This window comes from Papio anubis, unplaced genomic scaffold, assembly GCF_008728515.1.
Source record: "Papio anubis isolate 15944 unplaced genomic scaffold, Panubis1.0 scaffold324, whole genome shotgun sequence".
Taxonomy (NCBI): domain Eukaryota; kingdom Metazoa; phylum Chordata; class Mammalia; order Primates; family Cercopithecidae; genus Papio; species Papio anubis.
The window spans coordinates 26,280-53,741 of record NW_022163367.1 but is presented as its reverse complement, the minus strand read 5'-3'; the positions used below and the strand labels follow the sequence as shown (position 1 = coordinate 53,741).

Sequence of the window (27,462 nt, the reverse complement as noted above, 5' to 3'; positions counted from 1 at the left end):
TGTTTAGACTGACAATATTACGTATTGGTGGCAGCCTTGTAAGATTTTGGTTTCACGTTAGGAAAGAAAAATGCTCTAAATGCCATCCCACTTAAAGAAAAAATGGTTGATTAAACTGCACTGCATAACAGATTAGCCTCCTGCAATTGGGTGTCTAGGAATGTGTTGTGTGTGTGTGTGTATGGTGTGTATGTCAAAGGGAATCACTACTTATTAAATATATAAGTACCACAGTGAATATTAAGGTCATAATAGGGTGTGAAAAAGGAGAGAAATGGGCTGCATTCAAGTGCATATTTCTAATCAGCTACTTTTTTGTATTCTTCTAATCATTGTATTTGATGGTAATGGACATTCAAGGCTAAACTCTGCACTGTGGCAGTTCTTCCAAATCTTTTTGGCTCTATAGTGGTAAAAATATTAATTCCATAACACTTCAAAGTGTCCAATATGATCCCTCGATTAACAAAACATTCCAGTGTTTCTTCTGTGAAGGACTTTGGGCTGCTTGCAAGGGTGATGGTAGGAGTGGCTGATTGCATTGATAATAGGAAAATTAATTTTTTTCCATGCTGGTGAATATGGCCTACACATCCAAACCCTTTTGACAAAACTATTATGAGGAATATATTTGTAATAAGGACAGAAAAACTCGGAGATCTGGGATTTTTTTTTTTTTTTTTTCTAGATGGACTCCAGGAAGGACAGATAAATACCTCCAGTTAGCAACGGTTAAGATGGAGTTAATACCAACTATTAATTCCCAGTTTGGATCATCTCTTTCTCTCAGGACTACTTTAAGTCCCTGAAATTCCATGCTTCCAATTTCCCCTTCTATAACTGAAGATCCTGTTATTTAAATCATAGAAGATTAGGTATTTTTGGACACTGGCCTTGTATTAGTTTGACAGAAAATTCTGAAAAGCTCTCCCCATTCCAAAAATGTCTTTCTCAGGCTTTTTGTGGGGACCTAAAATTCCACCACTGGAAATTGTAATATTTAGAGGAATGCTGTGTCCCTTACTGACAAATTCAATTTCAAAACATAGTAAAATTAAATAAACATAAAAATAAATGTATTATATAAATACAATTTTTAAGTATCTGTGGGCCAAAGATCAGGAGGGAATATAGAAATATTAAATTATTTATGGTGTTAAGGTTGTAGTATTACAGATTACATCTTCATTTTAAAATTTATCTTTACTATGCTGATAATAAACATCAATAGGGAAAAAAATAATATTACTTTTAAAGGCTCAATTCTACCTGACCACTGTATCTCTAGCTAGTGGAACCTAAAATATAAGTCACCAAAATTTTTAAGTAAAAAAAAATAAAAGAATACGCTCACTTAGTGATTTATGACTAGATTTAGGGAGAAAAAAACAAAACTCAACAAATATTCACTTACAAGTTAATGAGTATTTGCTATGGAGAAGGCATTCTGTTGAGTGATACAGAGGATACAAAACCAACCAAGATCTGCAACCCCACTCCTTCAAAAGCTTATGGCATAAGGCTAGTAACTTTGAAGAAAAAGCACATTGTTATCAGTCATCAGTACATTTTGGTGAATCCATCTATTAGCCATTTGTTTCAGATTTTGAAAAGCTGAAGGATGGGGCAAGCCTAGGATACTACCTAGGAAAGATCAGCCTGGATTAAGACACTTAATGAAAGAAGATGAGGGAAGTGGGCACAAGCCGGGGGAGGCGATAGCACAAAAGAGGGTAGAAGATGAGAGCACGCTGACTGCAAACTGTGTGTGTTTCAGAGGGTGGATTTGCTAGCTCTGACTTCTAGAAAATAATTTTCAAAATATAAAGTGGACCCTAACAAAGTACTATTCTTATCAATCCAAGAGTGCCAAGCAATCAAGGAGAGATATTTAGAGACAATGTGCTTTCAAATTCACAATGTAAACTCTAAAGTAATATATATTTTCTTATAAACTTAACTTTAGTAAAGAATGATTTTTGAAGTTCACTCAAATATCTAATATTTGCAGATATCCTTATTTCATTACTTTGTTCCAAATATTTAAAACCAGATGACAAAAAAGTAATGTCCTTAAGGAATCAAATTCATTATTGAAATAAGATATTTTCCAAGTTGTTTGGAAAATGGTTTACTTTCTTTTTTCCCCTTTACTAGACCTCAAAATACACTGACTTTTCCTCACTGGTAAAGAAATATAACATTGAGAAGTATCAAGTGAACCCACTTTAACAGGCTTCAAAACCATACCACTAACGTATTAGTTTAAAACGTTTCTCTAAGACGCATTTCTTACAGGGGAACACTCTTTAGGAAGCACTAACACTCACAGTCCCTAAATTTTAAATTGGTCCCTAATACTCCATTTGGTAATCAATATCCTCCTTGCTCCTCCCCCACCCTCTCAGATAGCCTTATTTTCTGTCAGTATCTATCACATCTTCTTTTTTCTTTTTCTTTCTTTTCTTTTCTTTTTAATCACTTTCTTCATTCTTAATCCTTCCTTTTGGGCCAAGCTGTCTGCCCTTTATAGCTATATTTACTTCCTCCTTCTCTTTCCCCTTTAACCCTTTCTAGACCTTTAGATTATGAATGCTGAAATTTGTGATTCATTGTTTTTGCCATAGTGATCGCCTATTAAGAAAATTTGCCTCCTCCACAAGATTATTCTAAGAAAGCATAATTTTAAGCATCCACAACTATTGCCCAAATAGAGACAACCATTTGGTTCAACTTCATACGTGTTAAGCCAAACGTATTCAAAAATGATTTCCTGCTCCAATTCTTACTCAGTATTTTCTGTGACTCTCCCTTATTATACCTTTCTAGCTCAATGAAAACTTTAGCTATCTATGGTTTAGTCTGAACTGTACATGGGGCAGTGACAATGGCCTTCTGACCCTATGGCTCTTCCTGGCTGTGGGTAGAATTGATAGCACTTTTTCAATTTCTCCCTTGTCTTTGCTTGAACATACTGGAATTACAACCTCTGACAAAGGTAACATCCCTTTTGTAGTGGAAACAAAAGGGGTGTGTAATGAATTGGTTAAGATTACATTGCATGTTTAGATGATGAAATCCAACTGCAGCTCAATTCCTTTATTTCCTCTAGCTGGACCTGGTCTTTCAATAAGACATTATTGACTGGCATCTTCCCCAGAACAGGTGCTTTGGAATATAGTCTTGCTGCTCTGAGTCCTTTAGACTGAAAACAACTATGGTATAGGTCAAGAGAATCAGGTATGAGACAATAATGCCCTTAGGATATACACTGTAGATGATTCATATCCAGGTGGTATTAATGGAATAAATGGTCCTTAGACTTATATGGAGAGCTAATGCTTTTCAAATTAACTAAGGTGGCAGGATATGAGTTACAGGTTTATTTGCCATTTCTCTGCAAAAATTCTAGGACCAGGAGAAGATAGAGGAGGAAGGCAATTTTTAAAATAATTCACTACTATAGATTACATTATAAAATGAATTTTTAATTTTTACAAAGATGAAATCAATGCCACAACATGTGATATTAACAAATGTTATCTTTTTACCACAAATTATATCACTTTTGGTTGCTCTGGATAGCAAATTATTGGCCTCTTTCTTCCTTTTCCCTTAAATTACTTTGGCCTGTGGTTTGTCTTTATTTTTCTTTTATTTTTCAAAAACAAGATCACTTACAATTTTTGCTTTTAAAAATGATATAATACCCATATTGGCTGCAGAAAATATTCAAAATGTGTGCTTTTCAAAGAATGATCGGATCATTTATTCATCTTTAGATAAGGATGATTATATTCATCTCAATTATTTTTGCCAAGGACTGTAACACTAATTTTACTCTTTCTAAAAATTAAAATAGCAAACAGTTTATATAAGGTGTTGATAATTACCTATATTATTGTACTGCTGTGACAGATGTTGGCAAAAAAAAAGCCTAAAATGCCTACAGCTGTGCACTCCATGACATCTAGTTTATACTCAGACAGAAGGCTAACAGATGTTCTGAACTGTCACTTTGCCTAAATGTTTTTAAAGTCTAAGGACCTGCTTTATAATTCACCAGAGTCTGGTTTGGTTTCACAGAGGTTCTCAGAATTCCCATCTGTGACAATTAATGTTGAAGACATTGATAAATCAACCCTTGTGTTTTCTCTCTTCTTTATCAAACAGACATCAGTTTATAAATGGATGGTAGATTGTGAAGGCTGTTTTTATATACATCCTATTTGTAAAATTATCTCCTTAAATACAGATAGAATTGGGCTATAAGAATACATGGAGGTTTGTTTTGAGCCATGGAAAGGGCCATGTAATCACCTATTCTTTTCTTTCTGCTAAATTTTATGCACCTTGGAAGTAAAATGTTAACCAATTCCAATGACAATTTTCAAAAGTTATATTTGTTCTGGTGAATAAAAAAGTGTTTTGCTATTTTGATTCAGCATTTTAACAGCTCTACTCATAACAATAACTCTTAATTGTGCAGCCTGTTAGAAAAATGAAAGAAGACAATAAATGGCATTGAGAAAGTACACAGCACATCTCCAGCTTGACACCCTAATACTTCCTCTTCCCAAACATACCTTCAGATCCCTCATACAGAATTACTGCCCCGTGCAAAGGCCATCAATGCCTTATTTGCTGTTGCTCTTAATTTTAACAAGCTGGATTCCTGTAGTACACTTGCTTAATAGTTAAAACATTCTGTTAACAATCAGGTGTTTGGCCTATCCTGTTTCTCCTCTATTCTGTATAGAAATATAACTCCAAATAGTACATCTTTCTGGGTTTGTTTCTAAATTAGTCCCCACACTTAATTATGAGGATGAGAGGGATGCCTTATTCCTCTTTGTTATAGGCTAAGCTCTCAGTAATCCCAAACAAAAGAGCCAGTTCTGGAAGATATAGGATTTGCTAGCAGGATTATGGTCTCATAGATAATGATGTGCAGTCAGCAGAAGCGAAGCTTTATTTTAATTCAAATAAGCTAGTAAACAAACCACTGACAAGTCTGCTGGTGAGAGTAACTGGCTGCTGTTGCCACATTGGCAGCAAAATTATAGAAAATCTATTATACCTTGTTCACCATATGTTTAATTTAATACAAGATACAAATTAAAGTATTCACAGTGTCTATTAAAATAACAATACTTTTTTATATTTGAATGTTTTAAAATAATTTCTACTGACCTTTTAAAGGGCAGTTTTGATATAAGTGACTATCAGCGATGGGGGGAGGTAGTTAATAAAAGGCAAAAAATTGTAATTGCCTTCCTGAAAAAAATAAAAGTATAAATGTTCACTGGTTTGCAGATGTTAATAAGGTTAATTAGCAGTCATGTGTTCTGCTACTACTATAGTTCCCTCCCATCCTTTGGGTTTCTGAGGCTAGAGTGTTAACAGTGATACTTAGTTTGACCTATGTGAGTCTGTCCTCATGAAATCATTAACTGGATGAAGCCAGCCTATGGATAGCCTTAGAGCGAATGCCAATTGAGATCTATAATCTGAAAATTGAGTTTAAACTCTAGGCCCAAGTTTGGTATGGAAAAAGGCACAGACTTTTATATTACCGCTTTTAGTCAATCTCTCCGTAGCCAAAAGATCCTAAGGGGAGCCAGAATTAAGAGTCTTCCTTCCAGAGAAAGGAGAGAAGAAAAAGACAAGCCCACAACAAATTTGTTCATAACAAATTTTTCTCTTGTACCCACAACAGTCGGCAACCAGTGATGCTTGCTTGAGCCTGTGGGGACTCAGTCTACCAGATTCTAAAGACCAGACTGGGTTTTAAAGTTATAGACCTAGATTTGAAACCCAGATCTACTATTTCCCAGCTGTGAAACCAGATATTTAACCTAGCTGGATCATCCTTTATTCTGTAACGAGGGGATGCTGGGGTGAGGGAAAGTATAATAATTCCAATTTTACAGTATCATTATGAGAAGTAAATAAGAGAAAGTATCGGTACCTAATAGATACTGATTAAAGATTGGTTCCTTTCCTCTTTCACTGTCAAGCAAATAGAAATGTTGCCCTTTCTTCAAGGGTGAAGGGAGAGTGTTAGGAGGAGGAGTTGGAGGGGGAGATATGAACAAAAATTCCTGGAATCAGTTTCTTTGGATCATTAATTCCTGTCCACCGCCAAAACCCAAAATGGCATTCTCCTTTTCTCTCAAAATGCACCATAATACTTACTCTCTTCAAGACTGTATCGGTAAGCCACCCAAACCAGCTCCCCATTGTTGGGCATATGAATTAGAAAAAAATAAATAAATAACCATTACACTGTGAGATGTCTTTTCCAACTTTTATGTACAGATTTTGCACTGAGTCTACAATTGTGTTCATGGGATTCCCTCGTGTGAATTTTGGTTCAGAGAATAGAAGCCTAGGAGATCCAACTACGTACTGGCAATCACAATATGCATAAGGTGTACATTTGGAAAATGGCCTTAGTTTCAATTGTTCTTGAAGTCCAACAGATGATAGGAGGACGTATTTTACCCCAAAAAACGAGTTAATTTATCTCAGATTGATGCAAGAAGCGATTTTCAAAGCATGGTCCTGGTAAGGATATGCCAGAGAAACACCAGAGAAATATCCATGGTCCCTTCCCCTCTCTCCAGTAACCTGTTATTCAGAGGTTGAGAGATCAGAGATATTTGCATTTATTGAAACACTGGATATATCGTTAAATTAAGAAACTGAAAAAAAAAAGGGTCACAAAATTTGTGGCATATTTTAAGTGGTTAGCGTTTTTAAAGTAATACTTTTAGCACATGAAGACAAAACACGATTGTACGTATAACTTCATTTCATTTGTATATAACAAAAGAATGTAAATGGATTTAAAGGCTCTCCATAGGCTTTGCTTCTACCTCTAAATTTCCACTTAGTTACACCCTTCTCTAGTCCCTATTTGTTGTCAAGTCCCAGAGCATAAAACAGCCTGAGGGAGCCTCAGAGCTCCAGAAGTGTGAGAAGGGTGAGAAGGCAGGCCATGCTGGCCGGGTACATGGCCACTTAGCAGACAGGCCGCCAGCGAGCCTGCACTGTCAACCTTCCCCATCTCAGGTTTCCAGGTCCGTGGCTCCTGACCTGAGAGCCCCTCTCCTCTGAGAGGGTCTCCCCCTTTGCTGGCCCAATCTCGGTTCCTGACTTTCCACCCCCGAACCCTCCCCGCTCTCCAGGGAACCACGATCCGGCCCTCCAGAGAGGTTCTCCTGGGCTCGCCGTTTGGCCCACGGGGTACGGGGAACAGACGGTTCCAAATTCATTTCGGCATTTGAGTCTAGAGTCAGGAAGATCTCGGCCGCCCGCCTGCGCCTCGGAGCAGCCCATGAGCCCGTGAAGGCGCGTGGGGAAGGGGGGCCTGGAAAGCCCGGGCTTCGACTGACTCGGCCGGTACCGCTCCGAGGAGGGGCCTCAGCCTCCCTCGGAGCCAGGGCCGCGCCAGAGCCGCGCTAGGCCTGGGGGCCGGACGCGCACAGAAGAGGGCTGGCGGACACGGCCGAGCGGTGGCGCAGTTTTTGGGGGCACAGGGCAGCTCAGCCCGCCGCCCGCGCCCCCGCTTCCCCACTCCAGCGAAACTGGACAAGGCCGACCCACCCCGCCGGGCCCAGAGCGCCCGGAAGCCCGGGCCCCATCCGTCAAGACACGTTCGGCCTCAGCTCTGGTTTCTCCTCCGGTTACCACAGACCCAGGAAAGGACGGAGCGGCGACCAGGCTGACTAGAAGTTTATTCTAGAGGCTTTGAAAAATGAGGTTTCCAGGTCTCTTCGCACGCGCGCGCGCGCGTTCTCGAGCTAAAGGTTCGAAGCTAGAGTTTGAATTTAAGCCACGTCCTGCGACAGGTCGCGTTCAGCGTGGGCGTCGGCCCTGCCGCGTCCCCCGGCCCCTCGAAGTGCGCGTCAAGTGGGGTGTCGCGTCGTTGTGTTTTTCTCTAAGTGAATAATTGAATCGTGTTAGGCCAGGTTACATGCTAATAATACCTGGATGTATTTAAAAGCGCCCGCGTTTCTAAACCTCCCGCAGAAAGTGGAAAGCAATCGTCCCCTCGGACCTGGCGCCGCTGCGCCTGCTGGAGCCGCGCTTCGCCACAGTCGGGCGGCCAGTGGAGGGCGAGGAGCGCGCGCGTCACGAGAGGCGGCCCCGGCCTCCCAGAGCCCGCACTGGGAGGCCGAGGGCTCGGGGCTTGAGCCGTCTGAGTCCGATTTCTTTCCACGTGTAGAGGGTAGAAAGTGGCCAGTCAGGGCGTGATTGATTGTTTAAGGAGAGAGAAGCTACAGCTTTCACGGTAGTGGATAACTAAAGCATGACATGATGCCATCTGTGTGAAACTCGTGATGTGTATGGTCATTGGTTCACTGGGACATCCAGACCCTGATCGTGCGTATCGTGTTTCCTTAAAAGCAGCACTCGCGATTTAAAAACAGGTCCCGGGTGCCCCTCTTGCTAATCCTCTCTGCCACTAGCCCGCTTAATTCCCTTTTTGTAAATTCCCCCCTTTACCTTTCTGTCCTCCCTCCCTCCCTCTCTTTCTTCTTTCCTCCTCTCCTTTTCCCCTTCCTCTTTTTCTTCCTCAATCTAGGTCGTTTGTGCTGAATGACATTTATTCACCGACGTCCCATTCTGAGGGTGAGGGGAAAACCCCACCCTCCACATCTCCCCAGCTAGGCTTTTGCTTGTAAAATATGGGGTTCAACTTTGGCTCCAGAGCGCTTTTGAACAGTAAAGTTTCCAACTCAGAGCCACCTGTAAATAAATGCCCATAAATTTCCCAACCTCGTGAGAAAGCCATTTCTACAACCCAGCATCGCCTCAGTGATGTGTGTTTGCTCCAGCCAGAGAGGCACTGGTCAGTCACCTCAGTTTCTGCCCTCTGGATACAGGAAGTGTTTTTGTTTGTGTTTTTTGGTTTGTTTATTGTTTTTTTTTTAAAAGCAGTTTTCCAGTTGTAGACTACTGGTTCCTGATTCCCTCATCTATCAAGACAGTTTGTCAGCTTGGCCCTGCAGCTTGCGTTTCACATTCTATATTTTTTAGTTAAACGTTGAAGTATTTCCCTATGTCAGATGGGATGCCATTGCATTACAGTTTTTGAGACAACTTTTGCTGACTTGCCTAAAAAATTATGTCTTCCTGATCTCCCACAGGAGAGCGAGGTCAACTGAGGGATTTTTCAACTTTCTTATGGCTGGGATTGAATAGATCCAATCCCAATAAGATATATCAGGTTTCCTCACCTTTAGTCACCTTGGGCTACTCACTGATGCACTCCTATCTTACAGTCTTAGATTCAGCCCAGAACCCCTCAGTGGAAAGAAGACAGCAGTTCAGATTCTTCTTTCAGGTTGTTGTAAAAAAAAAAAAAAAAAAAAAAAAAAAAGGCTTTTTTTCAGTTAGCATCCTTTGTAAGTTTTGATATCCAAAAAATACATATGACACAAGAAGCAGGAAGAGATCTTCAGTTATTCCAGTGGATTCCTTTTTTATGAAAACACTGGCTAAAACATTTTACATTCACCCTTCCTCATTCCACTTTTAGTTGGAAGAAGTTTCTAGTATTGATTTAATTTTGTATAATGCCCCTACCCTCTCCTACAATACCATAAGTAACAAATTCACACACCTTAGCCTGTTCTGTTGAAAGTCACTCTTGATTTACTCTCTTCACTTTCCTTCTACCCCCAATGCACTCACACTTTTACAGACACATTTTTCTTGATCCAGAGAGTATTTGTAGGTGCATAACTTTTTTAGTATTGTCTTGACTTTCATTCTTTTCTAACTGATATTGGACTCTTTATCGTTAGATACAAAATGAATTTTTGAGAAACAACCATGTGAAAAATTCCTTAATTTTCTGTTCTGATGTCTTTGTTTTTCAAGCTTCATAGAAAGGCTTTAGTTGGTGTTTAAATGATAGTCCATGAAAATTCCTTATTAGATGACTCCAGACCAATTGTAAACTAATAACATAATTGTTTCCAAAAGGGAAAGTGGAAGTTGAGATCAGTTATATCGAGGGATTCATTTGAGTATTTATCTTTAAAATGGTTTATGAGAAGAAAGGGAGAAATGAACTGGGTGGAGGACAGAGGTAGAGAATCCAGTGAAAACATGTTTTTAAGATTAAAGCCATTTTTTCCACACTATTGTCTTGCCACAAGTGACAACATAGAGCAGGAGTCATGAAAGTGGATTACTGTCATTCTGGGCTATTGGAGGCCCAGAAAGCCCTGGCATTAATTCCTACAGAAAGGTAGACAAACCTAGTCAGTAACTAACGCTGTCTCCCACAGCGCCCTCACTGCCAAGTGTTCAGGCTCTCTCAGAGTTGATACAGACCTCAGGGGGGTCTAGGTGGCAGGGCTTCCCTTGTGAGAGGAAGTGGAAGCTGTCTGTGGAACTGAGAGGGAGGAAGCCAGGTGGCTGTAAGAGCAAGCCTGAGGGGATAGGGTGCTGTAATAGGAAGGCTGTGGCCACTAGTCCCTCACATGGCTGCAATTAGTGTGTCAAAGCTAGCTAATGATGAATCAAAAAGAGCCAAGAGTAGGACCTTCTGGGTGCTAAAGACTAACCTTTAGCTTGTTCCACTCCTCCCACTGGGCTCCCATCCTAGGTTTTCCAGGATTGGAGACCTTACTGGAGGAAAGGGTGAATATGTTAAGAAAACATGGCTAGCCCCTGTCCAGCATGTGCATACCGGTGTGGTCTTGCAGAGATGGAGAGAAACACCTTGTGATGAAAGAAGCCCTCAGTGATCTGTGTGTCTGGCTCATACAGTTGTGCACGGCCAACCAGAGAGTGGGGGAGAGGAAAGCCTCATTTTTTTTTTCAGTCACTCTATCTGGGGTTGCTTATCTCCTCTCCCCCAACCCTCCGCCTCACCCCATCAGGACCAAATAGAATTGAAACTTCATTGCCTTTGCCTGTACTGAGCCTAAAAACTCAGGGTTTGATAAGGTTACTGCACCAGTGATACAATTGTAGATTTTTAAAAGCCTCCTCAAAGAGACAGATGTTTGGGCTGATTAAGAATTGAGGAGGAAACCTGCAGCTGCACCAAGGAATAATCTATTGGACAAATATTTTAATAAAAAAATATGAAGAGATCAGCCCGACCTTGCAAGGTCTTCTGCTTTAAAAAAATCTTTATCAAACCCCTATTCTATGGCTTCAATAAACAGAACCCATTACCTCACGGCATCTTTTGTTGGCCCCATACAAGAGAGAACAAAATGGTTATTCAGGGGAACGCTTTCGATTTTTATTGTGGGTAGCCTGCACAAAGAGCCGTGTTATTGTATTTAAAAGAACCATCTGTAGCAGAAACAATGGCATCAAATTATCTTTGAATACCCACTGAAAAAAACATAAAGCTTTTTTTTTTATTCTTCTTCTGTACGGTGGGGGGATAGAGCAGTGTTAGGATAACTGACTTTTTTGTTGTTCTCTGGGTGCATTCTTCTCGCTCCCCCTCTCTCCCCCTCACCCTCTCTCTCTTCTCTCTCTCCCTCTCCCTCTCTCTCTCTCTCTCTCTTTTAAAAAATCAGCCATTTGGGGTTTTAAGCCATAAACGATTTTTCTTGTTGCAGGGGATTGCAGTGGCAAAGCTAGGCTAGGTCTTGGAAGCTGGTGTAAGGCGATGCGGGTGAAGGCAGGAGGCTGATGGAAAGACTGGGGGGAAGAAAAGCCGAAATGGATTCACGGTGCCTTGGATGAAGGACGAGAGGGGAACTGCAAGCTCCTTCAACTGGTTCTGTCCGGTGAGAAGTGATCAAGCTTGGGCTGACAAGAGGCTCAGGGAACCCTCACGTTCTTTCGCTTTTTTACCTGCCAATCAAACTGCTACAAGACAACACCCTGATCTGGCATGGACATGTAAGTAGCTCGCAACCCAACTTTGACATTCACTGCTAGCTCACTCCTCCCCCCACCTCACTTTCTTCCCCACTCATTCTGTTTTTCTTTCTTTCTTTTTTTTTTTTCTTTTGACCTTTAAAAGATCTGGAAATACACCCTGTGTGGAAGTCATTTAACACTGGTAGATTTAAGTCTGAAAGCGTTAACTTTTGGAATTAAATTCTAATTTAGAATTCTTTAACAAATGCAGAGATGAAATGACATTATTTTATTCTATTTTGGACGGTTTTGATACTGAACTTAATCAGTTGTCTTGCAAGGGTGTGTTTCTTTTTCTATGAAACTGAAGAAATAGATCTGTGAGCCCCCAGAAAGAAACCCATTAATGAAAAATTCAGGCTTCCATCTTAAAAATGTTAAACTCTAGCATTTCACCCCTACAAAGAACCTTTTCCAGACCAATGTTACTAAATGGAAAGAGTGATTTGATTCAAAAGGTACCTATCATTAAGGGGTTGCTACTACTTCAATCGGCGTCTTAACTATTTTGCTGGTGGTTAGGGGTAGGGGGAGGTTGCAAAACAAGAGGAAGGGGACATGGCGTTACCTCGTTTTTTATAAGAGATTGACATAGAGGGAAATAGAAATGCAAGGGGGCAGGATAAGCAGGAAATATTACCTGAGAGAAGGAATTACAGAGCATGGCGAAGCTGGAAGGTGGGAGGGTTTCTGCGGGAAGTCGTGCGAGGGGTGATGGGGCTTGCTCTTTGGCGCCCTCTAATGGCAACTTGAACCAATGTTTTACTTTCGTAATGCAGTACTGGGAAAAGCAGCTGGGTTTTTGTTATTGCTGTTGGTTTTTTTCCTCCGCAGACTTAGAAAGTAGAGAGTATTAGTGGAGTAAATTGATTGTTTTCAGCCTAGGAACTTATATATATGTCTTAAACTCACCAGTGTTTCCTCCTCAAACATCCCCTCCTCTCCCGAAATCTTGTTAGACTAATAGAGGAGGAAAGGCTAATGGCAAATTGACTTATGGAGGGTGGTCCACGCCCAATTAGCCATTGCGGGCGGGGAGAGGGGGTAGGATTCGATTCCTACCTGAACAGCATTCTGACTCTTCTAATATACTCGAGAGGTGTAGGGGGGTGGAGTAGGAAGGGATGATTTGGAAATTGCAGATTCTGACACGGGCTCATTATAATACAATTTTAGGGGGGCTCTTGGGAACCTCTGTTATTGCGACATGTGGTGGTCAGGGGGCTTTCCTTCCCGCCTTCTTTTTCTTTTTTCTTTTTCTTCATTCTTTCCTTCCTCTTCTTTTTTTTTTTTTTTATAATTTGGTAGATAAAGGTTAATCTTGGGCTGAATGATAGAGCTATGATTGACAAGAGAAAAGGTGTTGAGGGCAGGTCGCGCTGTCTTATTTACAGCCCACTGCTTGCTGTAGAGTCTTTGTTAGGACTGGAAAGCTAATTTAGTGCTGATCAAAAGCACCACAGAGTTAAAGGACTGGTAATGACTGCTAATTTCATTTCAGCCTCATGCATCCCCAACTGCTGTAATTAAAGATACGCTATTTAAATACAGGTGAAGGAGTTTTTTTTTGTTTTTCTTTTTTTTAGTTGGGGGTGGGTGGGTGGATTACAATTTTATTTAGATTTTTTTCTTATACGGTACTTGGGTGTTATGTAGTACCAAATTCGATTTTATTATTATTATTATTTAGAGCCGCTCCTTGTCATTTATACCTGGCTTTGCAGAATCGGAAGTGTGAAATGTGTCACTCACATAAAAGCCCCTGTTTAAAGAAAGGGTGGGGCGGGGGAGTGCAGAGGAGTAACTATTTAGGGGTGATTTAAATATTTAGGTCTCCTTTATTTCTCCTTCAAATTAATAGAAAGGACTTCGATATAGTTAAAAGTATTTGAAACTTGGGGCAAGGTTAACAGGCCAAAGGGATCAGTGTCAGCTTTTTAAGTACGTCTAAAAAGATCATGTGAACAGATGGAAAAATATATTTTTAATTAAATAATTGCCCCCACACTATAGCTGCAGTGTTGGCTCAGAAACCGTGTAATTTCTCATCCGATAGGAGTTTCTTTATGAGAACATCAAAGGATAAAAAGCTGTACATTTTCGTAGTTGGTTAAAATTGATAACCAGCCCCCCACGCGCGGGCGCGCACACACACACACACATACACACACGCACACACCGACACACACACACACACATATACCCAAAAAAGAATTTAGCCTTTAATCTCTTTTTATCCACGAAGACTAAAGCACTGTACTCGACCCCGCGAGCGGCTCTCGCCTTCCGGGGCTGGAACCCGACTCAGATGTGAAGCGGCGCTGAGCCGCTGCGCAGGTTCGTGCCCAGCGCCCCCTGTTGGACACAGTAGGAGCTGCGCAGCGCCAGTCCCGGAAATCGCTAGAATCCTGCTCTGGGGTTAGAGAAAACTCTTTATTGCCCTCCAAAAAAGAAACGGGATGCGGAAACAAATTTTTATATCCTTGAAAGATAATATAATATTAACTCAATAAAAAAAGTAAAGAGGCGATACTACAATTTTAATTCAATAAAAAATAAAGACTGTCCTATTCCTCCTCCTCACATCCCAGCCATCCCCCACCCGGTTTGGTTTTGTAACTCTTTGAAAGGTTCTGCGATGGTAAAACAGGTAAAGAAAAATGATGAAAAACAAAACATTTTTTCTGTAGCCGTGGAGAATCGAGCAAAGTATACTTCCTCCGTTTTGTCCACATTTCAAAAAATTAAACCGAAGATGCTGCTGATTACTGTTTTGACGTTGTCAGCAGCGTCTTGAATGCCCTCGGAGGTCCTGCAAATATTGTAACTGAGTCTTCAAGTAAACGAAATAACTTGCTTTTATGTATTTATTTCCAGAGTATAATTAAAAGACCAATCTCTTCTTTTGAGTGTTTCCCATCCCCCAAACCAATCCTAGTCAAACTTTTTCCTTCGAAGATACTGGCTAAGAAACACATACTGGCTAAGAAACAGGTGCCTGGTATCTTTTTTCTTTTAGCCGTAGGATTTCAGGGAAGGTGTGCCAATGGTAAGGAAGGTTTCTTTGAAATTCAGCATTTCGTTGACCAGGAATCCAAATTATCCTAGAGAAGGGGGAGTATTTTTACACTTCCAAAAACTACCTGTCTACATAATAAAGAGCTTTGCCTCTTTTTTTTCTTCTTCTTCTTCTTATTTTTTTGGTCAGCAAGTGAGAGCAAAAGTAGCCTTTGAATTATTTCAGAAAGAGAAACTGTAAAAATGGCACATCCTCTGAATTTAAAACAATAGGGAAATGTGGGTTTGCTTAATTGTTTAAAATCAAATAGAAATAATTACTGTGCTGAGTGAACAAGATGTTTTAATATTTACGTCTTCAGGGTTACAGTTATTGATTTTAACTTTTACTCTTAAGAAGTTTAGAGATCGCTTTTTTATAGTTTGCTTATCGATGGAAATCGGCTTAATTTTTCATAAAAAAGAATGGCTTTTTAAAATATTGAATACTATGGCTATGCAAGGTTTATAATACCTTTATGTTTATTACTCCCACTGCTCAAAATTAGCAAATTCGAGATAACATTTCAAGGGGAATTGCTGTTCAGTGCGATGAGAGATGACTTCTCCATCTGGTTGCAGAATTAGATCTCGGCTTAGGGTTTTTAGTAAGTAGGTTCAGATGCAATGGCAGGAGAAGAATCAAGCCTTTTGATAAAATCTCTACCCCGAATTCTATCGAAATGACAGGCAAGCGGGATTCCAGCCACAGCACCCCCACCTTTTGCACTACCAAAGGGCTTGTCCCAATTACAGAAATAATTTAGTCGGTGCTAGTTTTGTGAACCCGCGCCAACCGGGTAAAGTAAGAAACGGTGCGCTGACAGCCGAGGTCCGAAGGCTGCGCAGTGGTTCCCGTGTGAGGTAGGGAGGCCAAAGCCAGCAAAATGTTGGAGGCGAAGCCAGAAAGGGAGTATATGCCTGCTATTCGGAAGTGATGTCGAACGTGCAATAGCAGAGTCCTGGAGATTTCCACCCCGTTCCGCACCCAGGGGTCCCAGCCTGTGGGGTAGCAGGCTGTAGGATGAAGGCAGGAGGGAGAAGCCGCACCTGGCTGCGGGCGGGTGGGCGTGCCAGGAGCGAGTGCCCAACTTTTCTGGGGCCCATGGCGAAAGCATAACCCCTGGTTGAGGAAAGAGAGCTAAACAAGTGGGTGGCCCAGGCCTGGGAATGCCACCCAGCTCTCCCGACGCAGTGTTATTTCAGTGTTATTTCCCAGGGGGACCCAGCACCTGCGCGAATCCCACGCCCCAAGGCCGCCAGCAGGAAGGCAGCCCCTCCATCTCTGAGGGCTGAGGAAGGGGCAGCGAGTGACTGATTCCTTAGTAGCAGGGAAAACCGCAGCGGCTGGCAACGGGCCGCGTTTCTCCGCGGCGGCAAAGCGCCCTTTAGGGGCGGGGCGGGCATTTTTGGTCTCCTGTCCCAGCGTCCAGGCCTGAGCCCGCGCGGGTTGGCTGGGCGCCCTGCTTTGTAAGTAACCAATCTTGCTGGATTCTGAGGACTATCCAGACGGATGGGCCCACTTAGCTTAGGCCCACTGAGTCCCTGCCAACTCCTCAGTCCCTTTTCCCCTTCATCCCTCACATCTTTCATGATGAACCCAGGAAAGAACCCGAACTCTGAAAAACAGTACCTGTGGTTTGGAGTTTGATAGTTATTTGGATGTAGGGGACATGACTCTATTAATAAAGACTAAGATTCAAGGATGAGCTCTCATTTATTAAATTTGCTCTTTCACTCTGTTTTTAAACTCTGGAGATCTTTCAGTTTCGTTGCGCCAACCCTGTCAGACAAAGGCGCCAGGGAGAAAGCCCAGGCGGGCTTGAAGCAGTTGAGGTATAGACTGATACTCATCTCTCTATCACTCAGACGGGCAGATAAGCACTGCCAGACTGTGGGTCCTAATCCAGGGCCCAGCAGCTACGTGGGTTGCTGCAGGGTGTTGAAACCACAAGTACAACTTGACACCATTGAGCCCACGGTGCTTGTCAATAATCTGTGAATTAGGTGCAGAGATTGTCACTGTAGATCATAACAGTTTCTGAAGGACTCATTACAGCCTATCGTGTCAATGATCTTCAAATTAAGGAGGGGGGGGTGGGGCGAGACGAAAAAGGAGTGGGGAGAGCCAGCAAAAAGGGAAGAAGGGTGGGAGGGAAGATAAAAGTCAGAGCCCCAGCTCCGAAGGAGCCTTTAAAGATTATCAGGCCAGCGATCTGAGAATTCCATTGGGATGGGTTTGGAAGCCCAACTCCATCTGAGCCGGGACTGGAAGAGGGGCGCTGGGGGCAAGCAGAAGTGGGCCCCTGGGAAGGCCGACTTCTCAGGCATTCTTTTGAGGCCAGAATAGCTTTTGGGAGAGGGTTCCAGATGTCAATGGGAGGCCTTGAGGATGCCAGCCCGCCCAGGATGGGTGTACACTTTGATTTAGAGCACTTTCCAGGGCCAGCCGCAGCTGCAAATCTTTGAAAAAAGTGGTAATAGTTTCATTTAGGGATGATGGTGATTGTAGGATGACTTTTTTCCAGTGGTTTGCTTTAACTTCTTTTCATGCCACAGGTGAAAACTTTCTTCCTTTTCCTCTGATAGTATTCCTGTCTGTCCCTCACATGTTACGTAGATCTAATTTCTTTCCCTAACTTGCTTTTTTGGGTGCCAAACACATCAGCCCTCTGAGATTTTATCACTTTTGTGGTTTGTATTGAGTCCAACTGTACTTCTGGAAAGGGAAGTTGTGGGTAACACAGTAGCAGTAAGGTCCATAAGATTCCAGAAGAAAGAAGACTAAATTCCATTTATGTGGTGTGGCAGGGGCCAGGCTAAGGGAAAGAGGTTTTCCCTGCTTGGTAAATTGTCCTTGCAGTGAAAGGGTAGCCCAGCCTGCACTGGAGTGTCATTTAATACTGGGTAGAGAAAGCTTAAGGAAAGTGTAGGTTTGTTTTTCCCACAAAAGTTGTGGTCACAACTAAACGAAGTAATCACAGTTGGAGAATTTAAAACAATTGGTTTTTCTCTAAAATGAGGGTAATAACCCTAGCCACTGGAAAAGTGGGATTCTAAGGAAGACCTTTTCCTTTGGTATGATTAATTGCATGAGATAGTGTGGTCAATCAGAGAGATATGTATTTAGACTCAAGCAATGATTTACAGGTATAAAAGGTCCAGTGGCTTTTTGGGCTACCTAGAGTTCCTACTGATCATTTTGCCTTTTAAAAAATTTTCTTCTCCCAATTTTAAAAATAAAAGTCATAGATTTAATGCAACTGAAAACCACTGGTGGCAGCTCTTTAGGTTTTCAGTTTATGTTTTTAAAAGGGAATTTATATTTAAAATAATTAAATCATTTAATGGTCACACTACATTTTCTCCTGGACAACAGCTGTAGTGCAGGGATAGAATCTTAACTTATGTTAAAATTGCTTGATAATTCAGAAATGGAAATGAAATTGTGAAATGTGAATTAATTTCTCCAGAAAATATTTGAGCTAGAATATAAGGATGTTCATATATAATACTGTAACACGATGATTATTATATACAGCTTGAAAGATTATATACTACTTTTGTTGCTATAAAGTAAGGAGAAATATGTTTAGTTTTATAACTGTTGCATTCTTTTCAAAATGTATTTATTTCATCAATGAGAATTAGATGAAAGAGAATGAGTAAAAAGGGAGCTGAATGCAAAGCTGTTCTGCATTCCTTAGGTTTCAAGGGTACTTACAGCTCTTGAGTGAAATTATTTGGTGAAATTGGGTCTGGACTGAAACAGCAATTGTTATCCCTTGTTCATTTGTTAAGTGTAATACCACTTCTGGAAATTAAAGGCAAGGTGCTGAAGGGACAGACAAGAAGAAAAAAATATGATTAAGCAATTTGAAATTGCCAGTGTACCATGCAGCCATATGCATATCTCTATCTTAGTAAATAGAAAGGGATGGAGATATATGTTTATTCTTTTTATCATCTAGAAACATTCATTATAGTTACTATCACTAATCCTTCACACTTCCAAAATCTGACAAGTTTGACATAGGAAAGAAATCGGGGAAATGTAGATGAAAGAGTTTCTATCATTTTGAAAATTGTGTTATAAAAATTAAGGTGTCTATCCCCTCTAGGAATTCCTATGAGGGATCCTTCACAGTCTAAAGGAAATGAAGTTTGACAACGGTACAATTCAGTTTTGAATTTTTGCTCTTACTTTCTATATCCTAACCTTTTCCAGCTTATTTCTTGTTGATTATTTTTGGAAAGTATGCAATGCTCTTTTAAGGGAAAAAATCCTCTAATGCACTTATTTACCTTCATTTATATGTGTTTGTTTCTGAAATGAAGAATCAGACTTTGGTCATACTGGAAGTCATGTAGCATGCTCCAATTTGAAGTGACTGAGACCTTTTGTGACTTACAGAGGAGAAGGAAATGTTTTAAAAATTGGCTTATGCCAGTCTCCTTGCTCTGCAATTCTCAGTTTTCTTGTATTACAGGATAAATACAAATATCATCTCACCAAATTGTACCAGCATTGTCCTAAACATTTAAATTTTCCTTTATTTTTGGCCTTTAAAATTAGAAACTTTTCTCCAATTGCTGTACTTAGCGTTTTAGTTTTATTTTCCTCTCACTTACCAGACTACTGGTATGATCTCTCTCACTGCAGTATGATTGCTGCTATGGTCACTTTTAGAGGAGATTGTTAGAAGGTTAGGATTCGGAGGAAACATGACAAAAAAAGGAAGAAAAAAAACCCCCTTCATTTGGCCACATCTGGCTGCTAGTATATTTAACCAGTTCTAGAATTAGAAAACCTTTCTGTACATTTTCTTCTATTTTTCTCACTTTTTTTCCTTACGTAATGAAATTAAAACTTTTGGAGCCCACAGTTGACATTTTTCAGAAAATTGAGTTATCAAGGCAGTAATTATTTCACGGGGAGATAAAACTCTCATAGCCCTAACTGTCAAATAGGGCTCTTTTCAGATTTTAATTACAAAATAAAATTAGTCTGCTCTTCCTCAGAATGGTTTGTGAGTGGTTAAACAGAGCTTTCCCCCAATACTGGTGGTCGTCAAACTCTGCTAATTAGCAATGCTGAGAAATTCCAGTTAACAAGGACATTCTCCAAGACTCTGCAGGTTCCCTGCCGTTTGCCTTCATTTCCATAAGAAGATTAAGAGAGGAGGGGAACACACTCAAATGCAGATGCAGAAAAGAAGCGTTTTTTAACAAGCATCATAATAGTAAGATGCTTGGCTAGTTCTCACCTAATTACTGCAAGTTAAACCTCTATTTGACACTAAGAAGAAAAAATAAGTCTACAGTCCCCTATCTCCACAAAATTGTCAGTTGGTTTCAGATATAATACTTGAGGAGTGCTGGGGAGACTTTAGGAGAGAAAAAACAATGTGAAAGATTTTTAAATAAAATTGAGTTACACTTAGCAGTTAAGGCCTTTTGGCTAGGGCCTATAATAGAACAAAATAAAATCAGAATATTCCAGTAGTTATGCATTCTTGTTCCTAACTAAAAGTATGTAGCTTTTTGTTGCCCATGGAAGGGAAGTATTATACTCCCTTTAGATTAAGCACTTTCAATTTTCATAGATTGTGCCAATAGCAACATTTTAGATTCTCAGAGGATGAAGCATCCTGTTCCAAGTCTTTTCTGATTGTCTAGTAGTCAATGGTATATTGTTGTTAGTACTGTAGCTGTCTATTACAAACCTAAAATAGTGTTGCTTCTGTCATCTATTGGAATTGTTATAGTTATTATATTTAGGGATCAGTGATGGTGCTGGAGTGAAATAGAGTGGGCAGTGATCTGATTTTTTTAAATGCATATGTTCTAAAAAATCTAATGAGAAAATGTTTCTCCTATCACCATCTTCTTTAATCTTATTTTCATAGCACATTATTATGCATAATCGCCAGCCACAGTTAGTTTATTGTCTCGATAAGTACAGCAGGCTTAATTAAAATAAAGCTGTAAATAAATGCAACCAATGATAACACAATTGTAATATATTTCCATAGCTTATTTATGTGATAAAAGCAATTAATAAAAGACCTAGCCAACCCCTTTAACCTTTTAAATACATTATTATAGAGTTCATGCACAAACACATGCATCTGAGAATATGTAAAAGCTGTTATATATCCTCCCAAGGAAAAAAATTGTGCCTTGAGAGACAAGGCAGCAAGATTGAAAAGATGTGTGTCTATAACCATCTGTTATTAGTATTTATTTTAACAAATATACACCACCCTTATCCACACCAACTCCCTGGTTGTTTCTTCAAACAATTACCCACAAGCTTTTTAAAGTTTTTGGAATAATGCTATTAAGCAGACCGATGCATACACAATCATAAAATGAATGCTTGGTCTGCCCTTCGTGGCGTCTGGACAATCATAATTCATTCACACGTTGAATCTCATAATTTGTACCTATTTTTCCCCATGGTCTAACCTCCCACTTATCTTGAGGTTGTATGTATATTTCTAAGTTAGGCAAATTAAATCTGATTCTTATGATTTGGTTCCGCAGCTTATACGATATGTTAACTTTTCTTTTGTTTAGATTATGTATAATTAGTCTGATCTTCCATCCCCCTTTTTATTTTTATTTTTATTTTTTTACTTTAATTATTTTCAAACACCTTCTTTTAAAGGTAAAAGCAATAGTCTTGGAAAAGCGAATCTACCAGCAGGGGGCGCACCAGCCACATCCCTGAAACCAGCCGCGCTGAAAAGCCGGTGGCTGCCTTCTCTTCTCCAGATCTTCTCAACCTTTTCTCTTTCCTAATCTCCAGGTCCGTGTTTACCTTAATATTACACCTAGATTAAACAGAAAACAGTGCTTTATTTTGAAGAGCGCCGAATATGTATGCATTTTGAGAAACCCAGTCTCACCCTTTCCGGATACCCAGGAACTGAAGCAAGTCATAACTTAAGAGAGAAAAAGGAGAAACTTCGGGGGGCAGGAAGGTTGATTGGAAATAACTTAAGGAAAGTCTGCATAATTCTTTTTTTTACAACTTTTCTGAGTTTCCAGCGGGTATATTTAGTGTGAGTTTGACAGTAACAGGCTAGGAAGGGCAGAGATTGGAGAAGTTGGGGGTCGGGGGAGTGATTATGGAAGAAGGTTAGTAAGGAACAAAACAATGCACCGTTTTGTAAAGATAATAAATGGAACGTGGCTGGTAGATACTATTCAGTACATTTCCTTAGGGTGAGTAAGGGTAGACCAGGGGAGGAGGGGGCGGAGAGAGTGTTACAGAAGAAAGAAAATAAGTAACCCTGATGGTTTAAGCCCTTTATAAAAAAGAAATGGCATCAGGTTTTTCTGTTTTTTTTTTTTTCTCTATTCCCCCCCACCCCACCCTTTGTAGTCAAGTGCATTTTACCCACAAAGATCCCAACAAGAGAGTGGAAGGAAACTTAGACAAGGCTTTGTTTGACTCCGTGTAGCGACAACAAGAGAAACAAAACTACCTATTTGTAACGGACGTGCTGCCATTGCCCTCCGCATTGAGCGCCTACCTATTGAAATCTTTACGTCGGGACAATGGGAGAGCGGCTAAAATTACCCTCTTGGGTCCTGGGCGGGCAAGATTCCTGAGTCCCTACCCCCGCCTCCATCTCATCCTCCTCTAACCCGGGCATTGCTGGGCTCCCCCTTCCCCAGTCCCGGCCGCCTTCTCCCAGTGTGCGCTGCCTGCACCTGTGCCTGGAGAGCATCGACCCCGCCTCCCAAGACTTGAGCCCCTTTGCGGCGCAGCCCCAGCCTTGCGCGGCCTGGGCTTTGCAGCCACCACAGTGGAAATCGACGGGGGAAATGCCAGGGCTGGTTCTGCTCGAGTCCTGGGAACTCTGCGTGGGAGGGAGTTTGTGACTGCGGCCCAAAAGCCACCTCCGTACAGTGCCGTGGGATGCCAGGAAGTTGAAATCACCCTCCCCCATCGCCTGCACTTTTGAGCGCCCTTCCGTCTGTCTCTTTCCCCAGCCCCCATCTGAAACCCGCACGACCGAAACCCTTCTTTCAGGGAGGCATGGGATGGGAATGGGGAGTGGGGGGAGACAGTAGGAGCATCCCCTTTGCTACGGTTGAATGAAGACAGTCTAGTGGGAGATGTGGCTGGGGCTAAAAGGAAGATCTGCAGTTTCCTGGGCCAAAGAGCTGAGTTGGACAGGGAGATGGCAGCTTACCAAGGCCTGCCGGTTCTCAGCTCTAGAGTCGGCCTCATGGTCCGAGCAGGATTTATTTTTAAGAACAGAGCAACGTTACGTGGAAGCAAGGAAGGTTTTGAGGACAGAGGTTTGGGTCTCCTAACTGCTAGTCGGGACTGTGAGAAGGGAGTGAGAGAGTGTTGGCACCTGTAAGGTAAGAGGGGAGAGCGGAAGAGCGCGGTACGGGAGCGGCACCAGAGGGGCTGGAGTGGGGGGGGGGGAGTGCTGTGGATGAGCAGGAGAACAATGACACACCAACTCCTGCACTGGCTGTTTCCAGAAATACGAGTTGGACAGCCGCCCTGAGCCACCCACTGTGCCCTGCCCCACCCCCGCACCTTAGCTGCTTCCCGCGTCCCATCCTCATTTCAGTACCCTGCACCAAAAAGTAAATCAATATTAAGTTTAAAGAAAAAAAAAAAAAAACCCACGTAGTCTTAGTGCTGTTTACCCACTTCCTTCGAAAAGGCGTGTGGTGTGACCTGTTGCTGCGAGAGGGGATACAAAGGTTTCTCAGTGGCTGGCAGGCTGGCTCTGGGAGCCTCCTCCCCCTCCTCGCCTGCCCCTTCCTCCCCCGGCCTCCCCCGCGCGGCCGGCGGCGCGGGAGGCCCCGCCCCCTTTCATGCAAAACCCGGCAGCGAGGCTGGGCTCGAGTGGAGGAGCCGCCGCGCGCTGATTGGTCGCTAGAAACCCATTTATTCCCTGACAGCCCCCGTCACATGGATGGTTGTCTATTAACTTGTTCAAAAAAGTATCAGGAGTTGTCAAGGCAGAGAAGAGAGTGTTTGCAAAAGGGGGAAAGTAGTTTGCTGCCTCTTTAAGACTAGGACTGAGAGAAAGAAGAGGAGAGAGAAAGAAAGGGAGAGAAGTTTGAGCCCCAGGCTTAAGCCTTTCCAAAAAATAATAATAACAATCATCGGCGGCGGCAGGATCGGCCGGAGGAGGAGGGAAGCTCTTTTTTGATCCTGATTCCAGTTTGCCTCTCTCTTTTTTTCCCCCAAATTATTCTTCGCCTGATTTTCCTCGCGGAGCCCTGCGCTCCCGACACCCCCGCCCGCCTCCCCTCCTCCTCTCCCCCCGCCCGCGGGCCCCCCAAAGTCCCGGCCGGGCCGAGGGTCGGCGGCCGCCGGCGGGCCGGGCCCGCGCACAGCGCCCGCATGTACAACATGATGGAGACGGAGCTGAAGCCGCCGGGCCCGCAGCAAACTTCGGGGGGCGGCGGCGGCGGCGGCAACTCTACTGCGGCGGCGGCGGGCGGCAACCAGAAGAACAGTCCGGACCGCGTTAAGCGGCCCATGAATGCCTTCATGGTGTGGTCCCGCGGGCAGCGGCGCAAAATGGCCCAGGAGAACCCCAAGATGCACAACTCGGAGATCAGCAAGCGCCTCGGAGCAGAGTGGAAACTTTTGTCGGAGACGGAGAAGCGGCCCTTCATCGACGAGGCTAAGCGGCTGCGAGCGCTGCACATGAAGGAGCACCCGGATTATAAATACCGGCCCCGGCGGAAAACCAAGACGCTCATGAAGAAGGATAAGTACACGCTGCCCGGCGGGCTGCTGGCCCCCGGCGGCAACAGCATGGCGAGCGGGGTCGGGGTGGGCGCCGGCCTGGGCGCGGGCGTGAACCAGCGCATGGACAGTTACGCGCATATGAACGGCTGGAGCAACGGCAGCTACAGCATGATGCAGGACCAGCTGGGCTACCCTCAGCACCCGGGCCTCAACGCGCACGGCGCAGCGCAGATGCAGCCCATGCACCGCTACGACGTGAGCGCACTGCAGTACAACTCCATGACCAGCTCGCAGACCTACATGAACGGCTCGCCCACCTACAGCATGTCCTACTCGCAGCAGGGCACCCCTGGCATGGCTCTTGGTTCCATGGGTTCGGTGGTCAAGTCCGAGGCCAGCTCCAGCCCCCCTGTGGTTACCTCTTCCTCCCACTCCAGGGCGCCCTGCCAGGCCGGGGACCTCCGGGACATGATCAGCATGTATCTCCCTGGCGCCGAGGTGCCGGAACCCGCCGCCCCCAGCAGACTGCACATGTCCCAGCACTACCAGAGCGGCCCGGTGCCCGGCACGGCCATTAACGGCACACTGCCCCTCTCGCACATGTGAGGGCAGGACAGCGAACTGGAGGGGGGAGAAATTTTCAAAGAAAAACGAGGGAAATGGGAGGGCTGTAAAAGAGGAGAGTAAGAAACAGCATGGAGAAAACCCGGTACGCTCAAAAAGAAAATGGAAAAAAAATCCCATCACCCACAGCAAATGACAGCTGCAAAAGAGAACACCAATCCCATCCACACTCACGCAAAAACCGCGATGCCGACAAGAAAACTTTTATGAGAGAGATCCTGGACTTCTTTTTGGGGGACTATTTTTGTACAGAGAAAACCAGGGGAGGGTGGGGAGGGCGGGGGAATGGACCTTGTATAGATCTGGAGGAAAGAAAGCTACGAAAAACTTTTTAAAAGTTCTAGTGGTACGGTAGGAGCTTTGCAGGAAGTTTGCAAAAGTCTTTACCAATAATATTTAGAGCTAGTCTCCAAGTGACGAAAAAAATGTTTTAATATTTGCAAGCAACTTTTGTACAGTATTTATCGAGATAAACATGGCAATCAAAATGTCCATTGTTTATAAGCTGAGAATTTGCCAATATTTTTCAAGGAGAGGCTTCTTGCTGAATTTTGATTCTGCAGCTGAAATTTAGGAAAGTTGCAAACGTGGAAAGAAGAAAATTATTCAGATTTGGACATTTTAATTGTTTAAAAATTGTACAAAAGGAAAAAATTAGAATAAGTACTGGCGAACCATCTCTGTGGTCTTGTTTAAAAGGGCAAAAGTTTTAGATTGTACTAAATTTTATAACTCAACTGTTAAAAGCAAAAATGGCCATGCAGGTTGACATCGTTGGTAATTTATAATAGCTTTTGTTCAATCCCAACTTTCCATTTTGTTCAGATAAAAAAAAGAACATGAAATTACTGTGTTTGAAATATTTTCTTATGGTTTGTAATATTTCTGTAAATTTATTGTGATATTTTAAGGTTTTTCCCCCTTTATTTTCCGTAGTTGTATTTTAAAAGATTCGGCTCTGTATTATTTGAATCAGTCTGCCGAGAATCCATGTATATATTTGAACTAATATCATCCTTATAACAGGTACATTTTCAACTTAAGTTTTTACTCCATTATGCACAGTTTGAGATAAATAAATTTTTGAAATATGGACACTGAAATTATTCTTGAGTCTTTCATTTATTTGGATAACACTGTGATTATACATAACTTCTCGGGGAACTATAATACTGTGCTCAGCCAAGAAAGCAAAATACCAAAAACCTTGGTATTACTAGTCCAGCATCATGTGCTAATGTTAACTGCAAAAAAAAAAAAAAAAAAAAAAAAACCACTGGATGATTAATAAGTACTGGAAAAACTGAAATTTCTGTCATTTCTAAAATAGAAACTAGAGACATATATTGTAAATCCGCCCCCTCCTTTTCTAAGCAGCATGAATAAGCATGATGGGGACTTTTACTTAAAACTGATTTATGCCACTTGTTGCCAGAAAGGATTCAATTCTGAAATTTTTCATGTAGTTTAGTAGATAGGGTGTTGAGCCAAATCAGAACCAGGTTGGCTGGTTTTGTTTTCATTTTCTTCACAGCACAATGGCCCTTTGAAACCTGGCTATAGAGAAAAATGATGCTTCTTGTATCAGAATAATTGCAAACTAGACATGCAAAGTGTTCATCTGCTGGGTGGGTGTTTGGATTACTCTGGCCCTGCTATTGTCTGAGAGGAAACAAGTGGTTTGCTTTCTTTGTTCCTTGACTTCATAAACTTTCTCCTCTACATTTTCCTGTTCGGGGCGAGGGAAAGAAAAGAACATCTTGCAAAACTCCCCGGCTTATCATAAACATAGTTTTTTTTATTATTTATTTTCTTTTTTCCCCTCTCTCTCCCTCTGCCTGAATTCCATTTCTTAAACTGGCAGCGCGGGTCCAAGCCTGTAGCCCCAAATCGGATAATCTCTGCAGCTGATAACAAGCAAAAGAGAAGCCAGGCAACAGCCATATTAAAGAAGAAAACAATCAACTCTGAGGTAGATATTTTACTTTGTCCGGTCTAATCACATTTGGAGATGATTATGCTTTTGATCTGTTAACAATGTTTTACTACTGTAGTAGAGAAGTGGGGGAGGGGAAAGGGGTGGGGAAACAAGATTGGATTTGTTGTGTGTGTGTGTGTGTGTCTGTGTG

The 27,462-nt window shown here is 42.3% G+C and overlaps 1 protein-coding gene across 3 annotated transcripts in view; it reads left to right on the top strand.

The window, feature by feature from the left end:
* The first annotated feature begins 9,441 nt into the window (after window positions 1-9,441).
* LOC116273032 (transcription factor SOX-2) overlaps window positions 9,442-27,462 on the top strand; it is a 42,581-nt gene continuing 24,560 nt past the window's right edge. The window contains exons 1-2 of one of the 3 annotated variants that reach the window (XM_031661975.1): window positions 9,442-11,889; window positions 21,641-26,606. In XM_031661975.1, the coding sequence (XP_031517835.1) occupies window positions 24,356-25,315 (960 nt within the window). In that variant the 5' untranslated portion in view covers window positions 9,442-11,889; window positions 21,641-24,355 and the 3' untranslated portion in view covers window positions 25,316-26,606. Of the gene's footprint in view, window positions 11,890-21,640; window positions 26,607-27,197; window positions 27,306-27,462 lie in introns of those variants that run through there. The other 2 variants (XR_004181540.1, XR_004181541.1) reach the window with 2 other exon arrangements.